General features: G+C 34.9%; 1 protein-coding gene across 1 annotated transcript; it reads right to left on the bottom strand.

Moving 5' to 3' along the window:
* Positions 1 to 256: 256 nt before the first annotated feature.
* On the bottom strand, positions 257 to 5,732 carry CNBP (CCHC-type zinc finger nucleic acid binding protein). Its single transcript, XM_085943838.1, has 3 exons — positions 5,578 to 5,732; positions 2,754 to 3,079; positions 257 to 1,038 (listed from the first exon to the last, which is right to left on the bottom strand). The coding sequence occupies exons 2-3, from the start codon at positions 3,059 to 3,061 to the stop codon at positions 771 to 773; spliced, it is 576 nt and encodes a 191-aa protein (XP_085799964.1). The 5' UTR covers positions 3,062 to 3,079; positions 5,578 to 5,732; the 3' UTR covers positions 257 to 770.
* Positions 5,733 to 8,826: the final 3,094 nt, after the last annotated feature.

Below are 8,826 nucleotides of genomic sequence, written 5' to 3'. Positions count from 1 at the left end.
GCAATTAGAAAAAAATATTAAAAGTCAAGATTGTCTCGAATAACAAATGAAAAAAATTAAATAAGAGCGATGTTAATAAAAAAAATATTTGGCAAAACCCAAGCAAAGTGAAGACTCCTCCTCTGGGGATAGGAAACTCCAAATATGGGATCGTGTTTGTGAGGGAAGCATGAAATCGGTTGTGAGACAATAAGTAGGGACCTTGATAACTCCTTTCAACATCTCTCCTGCCACCGTCAGAGTGAAACACAGCGAGTGTCGGAGACAAATCAATTTGATTTTATCTTTTGAAAAAACTTTGTACAAAATATAAATATACTCTGTAATTTTATAAATTGTAAAGCTATTAAGTCTCTCATTAACATAACAAAAGATATCCCCCGTCTCACATCGACGCCCCGACCGACTCAACCTCGTAATTTATAAAAATTCAATAATAGATATACAGTAATATATAAATACGCAACGGATATATACAGGACAAGGGGGGGCAGTGCACAATTCAACATGTACAACATTGTTCTCCATTCCGTCTATTTCACAAAAATATGATAAAAACATAACTTTGAAATTTTCTTATGATACACCTTCGGCTCCTGGCGGGGTCGCGGTTCGTTCGCTCGACCTCCGCCGCCGCTCCCAAACAAACATTTTTATATTATTATTATACAATCGATCGTCCCCTCGGCGACATTTGATTCAATCGATCTGCTTTGAAAAAAGAAATACCGGAACCCCTATAGTGTACAGTGTACGGACGGGCGCGGAGGCTAGTTCCGCTCGTTCTGGTCGCAGTCCCGGCTGATGTGGCCCGTCTTGTTGCAGTTGTAGCAGGTCTTGGTGCCGTCGGGGCAGTTGCGAGAGATGTGCCCTGCCTTGTTGCAGTTGTAGCACGACAGGTTGGCACGGCCGCCCTCCCGCTCCTGCCCGCCCTCGGGGCAGTTGCGCGAGATGTGCCCCACCTTACTGCAGTTGTAGCATGAGGGCTCGTCCGCGCTCTGCGTGCAGTCACGGGCAATGTGACCTGTCCCGTTACATCTGGAAAGCCAACATCCGCGCATTAGTTACTTCACTCAAATCAAAATAATCGGTTAAAAACCATTTAGGTGTTTGATTCCTTCGATTACACCGATAATACCACAAATAAATCATCACATTAATTAATTCGAGTTTCTGCTAAGCGATAATAAAAATTGACTTGTTTATTAAATAAAAATGTTACCTTGGCGAGGAATGCATAGAAAAAAATTTTGAGTTAGAATATATCATCTGAGTAAAGAAGTCACATTAAGTAATGAAATAAATCAACTTTTAAAGTCTACAGCGGCAGTCTCATTTCTGCTGTGAAAATATCAATACCATTAACCATAACTGCTGCAGAAAGTATTTTACATTAGAGTAAACAATGAAACGATGTAATGGAAACTTTCAACTGTTTTCTATAATTTTACATGTTATATTGCTATTATTTGCGATTCGAAACAATAAACATTCTTGTTGATTTAGTAATTTTAAAACTTCATTTCACTGTGCCCTATACGAAAATATATATATCATTAACTCGGTCCGAAACAAAACAATTTATTGATCTAGTGAGTTCAGATTTTCTGTGAAAATTACATGAATATGCAAAACTTTATATAACCGGTTCTATAAGACGTGTTTTGAACAATTCAAAAAAAAACTGATTGATACTAACTAAATTTAGCTAAATATCAATAGTAATACATAATCCCAACTGAAATATAAAATTTTATCCACAAAATCGGCTTTGCAAAACTTTACACGTAACTGCTTTACTAAATCATACAAAAAAAACATTCCTGCTACCAATTAAATACCATTTAATCGGATGGCTGCAAATAACGTCTTAAGGCGCAAACTTTTCCGTGAACGGAACGCCGCTCATACAAAAATGACGTCTTTGGACGTCCCGCTTCAAACAGGATTTTACTAACGTAAATCAATTATCTTAAACATACAAATGTGTTGAACACACGACATGTATTGGGAATATCGTCACATACTCAGAATTAAAACAGAATTCGTTTTTACCACTTGAAACGTACTTAAATTTTTTTTTTTTTTTTGTTTTTGCAATAAAATTCGCAGCGTGCAAGGTACCGCCATACATACACCTACCGGCAGTAAAAACGTTAATAATTACAATTGTTAAATTGACATCTTGTCACTACCAATTTGACTGCATTCATACAAAGTGCCACTGACACCCTCAGAGACAGCCAGAATGTAGGTTACCTTCATGTTTGGTCAATAAAGACTGTCCCTCAAACGGGACAAACACAGAAATGTAAAACAATTAAATTTGCCATGCTACTGTATACAAATCCATTTTCAGAATAAGGAGTCATCCATGGCACACCCAAAGGGGGGGTCTGCAACAATGATACAAGATGTGACGAAGGAGATATTGGTGTGAATGTCAAAACCAACAAACTCATAACATTGCATTGAAACACCATTTTAACCATGTTCAAAAATGTCATGTAAATAGACGAAGACAACCCATGAGCTCGGAACCAATCGTAATCGAGCCTATCGAAAGTCCAATTTTGCTGAAAATAAGTAGATTTTGTACATAAATTATCATATCCGTCAGGCCCAATTCACAGTTGCGTGTATTCATAACATTAAACTGAATTCTAAAACTGTAAATTAATTAATAATTTTTCTGTGAAGGCAGACCACCGTAGGCTTTTTTTTACATAATATTACAATGAAAATAATATTACCTGTAGCATCTGTCAGCCTCCTCTTTGCAGTCTCTGGCGAAGTGTCCCTGACGGTTGCACTTGTAGCACTTTTCCCTGCCGCGTGTGTATCCGCCGTCTTGGCCGCCTCCTCCTCCTCCTCCGCCGCCACCACCACCGCCGCCGCCACCACCGCCTCCTCCACTTCCCCCGCGGGCTCCGCCACCGCCTCCTACATCACGTTCACGCGGCATGTCCTCCCGCCCACCTCCTCCTCCGACTCCTCCCTGATAGCACTCGCGAGCAAAGTGACCGCGACGTCCGCACTTGTAGCAAACACTCGTACTCATATCGATTTACCACACACCCTGCCAAAAACAAAACACAAAAATACATTAAAAAAAATTATCCACTGAGGACTAATTCAATAATATTTATCATAGCCACCAAGATAGTGTTCGGAAATGACTTTGTCCATAACACCATCAACTTGTAGTGGGATAAATAACTTGCAAATTACAATATAAATCGATTGATTAAAAACACAGTAATTTTTACAATGCCATCAGTCCCTGACTGTCATAACGATAGCGGTTTAATTTTTTCGCCGAGCTATTGAGATGTCTTTACAAATGAAAATCTTAATCCACATTCAGTGTGGGCTCGCCTCCATCACAGAGATAAAACATTGGCTGAAAAGCAATTCATACCAATCAACTGACACCTGGTTGACTGCATACCGCATAATGCCAATAGGCCGGCCAGTGAACCACCCTGCTCGCTTTACGAACAAACTGTCAAATTACATGTGAAATTAGCTAAACTCTATATGGCAGGCATGTCCACAAACTTAAAAATCGTGTGCATAATGATTCTAATGCAATTTTGAATGGCCATCAACCATTTTAATTATTTGAATCTTGGGATTGTTTTAAATTATTTAATAGATTCAGCAGATCTATATACAGAAAAGCTCCAGAACTTCAAATATTACCCCCCTCCGTATTAATCAACAGAGTAATTCAGTTAAAAAAGCAGACAAGCACTCTGAAACTACATAAATTTTACATGATTCGACTCCATAAGATAAAATATGTAATAATTCTAACCTCTACTGCACTGTAAAAGTGACTTTTTCTTGTACTATAGCTGTAAAACCTGTTTTTAAACATGGTCTACCCTACTAAATTGAATAGTATGTCAGAATATAATTTAAACTTTCTGCCACTTCACAGTAAATCCTATTATTCACTGTCTCTACAATATTATAAAACCTTAGCCGCCACCCCGAGGAGGTTCCCAAACAGATTTTTACAAGAAACAGTTGTTAGCCATTCTACAAATTAAATACATCCTTTGGAGCAAAACATACACTTAAAATTACATAGATTTTTCTGTTATCAGAATCAAAATTAAAGATTTGGCGGGAAATTTGAATTGAACAAAAGAAACAACGTTCAAAAAAGCAACTATTTATTCTTCAGGAAGTCAGAAGTATTTTTCTTATATTGAAATGGCTATTAAATAGATACCAATAAAACATTTTATCTAAATTCTCTACATGAGATTTAATCTAGCTCAAATTTATATAAATATGAATCATATAAATATTTTTATCAAAATAGTTGAACTGTGAACATTTCAAGATAACAAAATTAATGAAATTAATTTGACCACTCTTTTTGTACGATTTGCAAACCTAGTTATTACAAAAAAATATAGGTAGGTTAGGTATATATGTATCAATGAATGGGTTCAAAATGAGACTTTTCTTAAGTGAACTTTCTTGGACATAATATTCAAATTATCAAAAAACGCATGTGGCCGTGACCATATGTTTAAAGGGCAATTAACTATTATTTTGGTGAAAAATCGCTATATTTTAATGAAATACCTAGTAATGGATATGAAATTTGGTACAATATTCTCAAAAAAGGGTAAATTGTTGATGTGAAGATGGGATAAAATGAATGATTACAGATCTTAACAAAATAATAAATGGCGAGATTTGATTTATAAATCTAAATATTTAGGATTAAAATACCAAGTGTGGATATAGTTCTTAGGGCGAGCATGGTGAATTATGTGCAGATAACAAGAATATTGTTTATAAAATTAATCTTTGAAACTTGGAAGATTGTATAAATATGTCACTTTCATAAAACATGGTAAGATAAATTAACAGTAAAAAAATATGCATTCGTTGTAATATAGATATAAGTACATTTTCCGTTAAATAAATTACTTATGTAGATAAGAAAATTGCATACGTAGTTTGACGGCAATTTGGATGTATCGAAAAATAAGGCGGTATAATTTGCAATTGGCACATTTTTTTATTTCTCTACGAAAAATATGACGTATGTGATAAAACAAAAGCATGCATTCTAGAAGACTTTCTACATTCGATACGTTCAAAAAATAATTAGTGACCATCGTATTATTATAAAAAATTATAACCTAGCCGAAAAGCATGCGGGATTCGGATAATTCAGAAATAAGCGATTCTTCGGTAGATGGAGTCGAGAAAGCGCGTCCACATTAGGATTCACAAATGAACTAAAAAAGTAAACGCATGCAACAGTGAGAAACGCGAGCAAAGGAATGCACTCGCGGCCGCTTCGCGACTTTGAAATGACTCACGACTTTCGCACGTATTGCCAAAGTATTGATAAAAAAAACTTAAGATCGATAATGGTAAAAGGGCACAAACTATATTTAATACAACGAGAGTCGCTCTTATGACGAGGAGAAGGGACCAATGCAAAAAATAAAGCGTTCCTAACAAACGCACCGAGGAACCACGTGTTTTATTATACCGGTGAGAAACACCGATCACAAAAAGCAGATAAATAGGCGTACTTACCGAAAACAGTCGTCGGCCTGAGGCAGAACTTGTAGATTTATAATAAAGACAGCGGTTAAAAAGTGAAATAACCGTGCTAATATAACTACACCACCGAAATAAAGACGCGTTGCTCACAAGACCGCCTGCTACCTTCCACTACGAAATCGTAAAAGGACGGAAGACTGCATATGAATGCGCGGCAAACATGGCTGTGCTGTTTCTACCCGTCGCATCCGTGAACACCACACTGGAAATAGAGATGGTCCGATGAATATAAGTATTATATATGTGGTCCTAAGATCGAAGTATTCAAAAATATTTTCATGCATTTATACATTATTCATAATTATTACATTATTCAAACTTTGTACACTTAATTTTAACGATTAAAGGCGTTGACATCATTCTCTTTTTTACTATTCCTGCATTAATATTCTCAAGCAGTCAGTATCCACTAAATTAATTGAAGGTATTATCACAGTGGCTTTCTTTAAATAATATATCCATGCTGTCACTGACACTCTGCCATTATACGAGTAAATTAATGAGTAGGTACAAATTTTAAATATATTAATCTCTCGTCATACAGGTTGCGTAGTTTTAGCTCTTAATTAAGCACGGATTCTAGTGTATCTATTAGAATATTGTGGCAAGTTATATTAAAAAATACTACGATGCTTGTTTCGACGTTGTCACAGATTTTGTCTTTCGAATTAGCTTAAATTTCTTGGCCAACAATTTTGTAGCATTTCTTTATAAATAAACACTCCATCTGATTATTTACCTAAGTTCTATATTAATTGATGTTGATGATTTTTAAAAATATGTATTCCTTATTTTATATTATTTATATTATCATTACAATGTATACGTATGTATATAATGGTGTCAGATTCTTTTAGCAGTGTAGGTAGGCAACTCATTTATTTAGTTTAGGTCAGGGGGGGAAAACTGCGGCCCGCGGGCCGCATGTGGCCCGCCGGGTATTTTTTTGCGGCCCGCCTTCATTAATTGTACTTCTGATTACGAATAACTTTTTTATAATTTTTTTAAAAAATATTGACAATAGATTAAAATTTGAAGAATTTGTTGTTTCGTATATGTGTTATCTCAGTACGTCTTCCTTGCGTCTCGTCTCACACTATGTAACCACTATTTTTTACGTTGAACATCGTGACACATTTAAATACTTTTAACTCCGCATTGCAAGGAAAAAAAATATATGCCCATGATATGGTAAAAAGTTTGAATGGATTTCAATTAAAACTCAAGTTACTCCTTCGACAAAATAAATATCGAATAACAACGTGGACCACTTTCCAACTTTGAAGTTGCTGAATATACCAGAATATAAATTTGAAGAATATGGTAAAATTATTAAAGCTCTGAATGACGATTTTTCACAAAGATTTGGTGACTTCCGAAAAATTGAGACAAGTTTAGCAATAGTACGCGATCCATTTTCAATAGATATTGATAATGTACCGATAGAGCTACAACTTGAGATTATTGATCTGTAGTGTGACACTGATTTAAGAGAATTGCATCGTCGCGAAGAAATCTTCAAATTTTACAATGCCCTTAATTCAGACAAATTCGACCGACTTAAAGATTATGCATGAAAAATGCTCGTTATTTTTGGATCAACCTATATATTATGTGAACAAACATTTTCGATCATGAACCTCAATAAAAATTCTTTACTATCAAATATCTCCGATGCCCATTTACAAGCAGTTTTGAGAATATCAACTACAAAATTAACACCTGAATTTAAAAAAATGATTAAAAATGTACAACAGTTTCATTCTTCTCATTAATTTTTTTGTAATGTTTATTTTTCGTGATAATAAATAGTGTAGGTATATCTAAAAATGGTATTTTACTTGCGGCCCGCCGCTCATTTTGAATTCTTGAATTTGGCCCTCCATCCAAAAAGTTTACCCCCCCCTGGTTTAGGTGTTAGTATCGTTATTTTCAAATGACATTTACACCTTTCCAAAGTGGTTTCGTCTTGGATGCAATTTCAGAAGAATCTGTCCTTTTTCTAGTAACGATTTGTTTACACTATTATTTTCATAATTTCATTCTACCCACGATAGGTAGGTAGATGGTAGAAAGTTTGTTTTGTTATCAAGTGGCTTAGTCCACTGCTCTCCCCCAGTGTGTAGAACGAACAACTGACAAACAGGGCTCGAAATGGACCGGAACGCACTGGAGCGCCGTTCCGGTTCATAAAATTCTCAAAATTTTTACTGTCACGTGGAAAAAATAATTTGACCGTCTGAGCGAAATTGGCCATAGCCAAAATCTAACACACTTATTTTTATAAAATACCTACTCATAAAGTCAGATAAGTATGTAAATATTTTCGTAAAATTTTCGAGCGCTCCGGTTCGTAAAATTTTCCATTTCGAGTGCTGCTGACAACCAATCTTTGTAAAACAGTCGCAAAAGTTACAATATAGCTGTGTATGTATACGGAATGCGTTAAAATTTACATGTTCGGTAATTATTATTTACTGTCGATCTAAATCAGACAATGTATAAATGTATTACTACCTACCTATCTCCATCACAAAAATCGCTTTAATTTACATGTTTGTATCAAGTGTCATAATAATTATTATCAATTTATAAATGGCGTTAGCCAATAATGACAATCTGAGTAATTTCGTGTTATAATATTTTGAAACATTTCATTATGCTGTTAGATATACCTAGGTTTCAACAATGATAATTATGTAACATAATAAAAACTGCAATCACATGCTAAAATTATTATACATACCTACCTATTATTAGGTATGGAATAATACTTATTTTGTATTTATTGAATATCATTTTTTATAATTTGCAATCGTAATAGTGTCAGGCCGCGTCGGGCGTATGTACTTAGTATAATATATTATAATATGATTTAAGGCAAAATTATTTCTTTATTTAATTTTTATAATATTATTGTGCACATAATAATATCCATTGACATACCGTACCACATTAGCTTGACGTTTGATAGTTTTAACAGAACATAAGCCGTAGTCGGTGCGGCGCCGAGTTTTTACTTTCTTTTGAAAGCGATGGAATGGTAGACTGTGTAAGTCATGCGCACTAGAAGAGATGGCATCTGCGCAAGTTCAAGGTTAAATTATTATTCCACTATAATAGTATCCTTCTTGTATGTGATTTTCTAAATAATTTATTGAAAAATCTACCCCCGTCCCATTTTTATGGCTGTTTGATGATTATTTAAAATATTTGATAAAT

This window comes from Rhyacophila brunnea, unplaced genomic scaffold (genome assembly GCF_057557595.1).
Source record: "Rhyacophila brunnea isolate RB1 unplaced genomic scaffold, BYU_Rbru_1.0 scaffold_16, whole genome shotgun sequence".
Classification (NCBI taxonomy): domain Eukaryota; kingdom Metazoa; phylum Arthropoda; class Insecta; order Trichoptera; family Rhyacophilidae; genus Rhyacophila; species Rhyacophila brunnea.
This window is presented reverse-complemented; position numbering and strand designations above follow the sequence as displayed.

Bases quoted from the DNA above. Each gene is read 5' to 3' on its own strand.
- CNBP (XM_085943838.1), bottom strand. From the start codon at position 3,061: ATGAGTACGAGTGTTTGCTACAAGTGCGGACGTCGCGGTCACTTTGCT. The intron at 1,039-2,753 runs GTAATATTATTT...TTGGCTTTCCAG, and splicing joins GAGGCTGACAGATGCTACAG to ATGTAACGGGACAGGTCACA.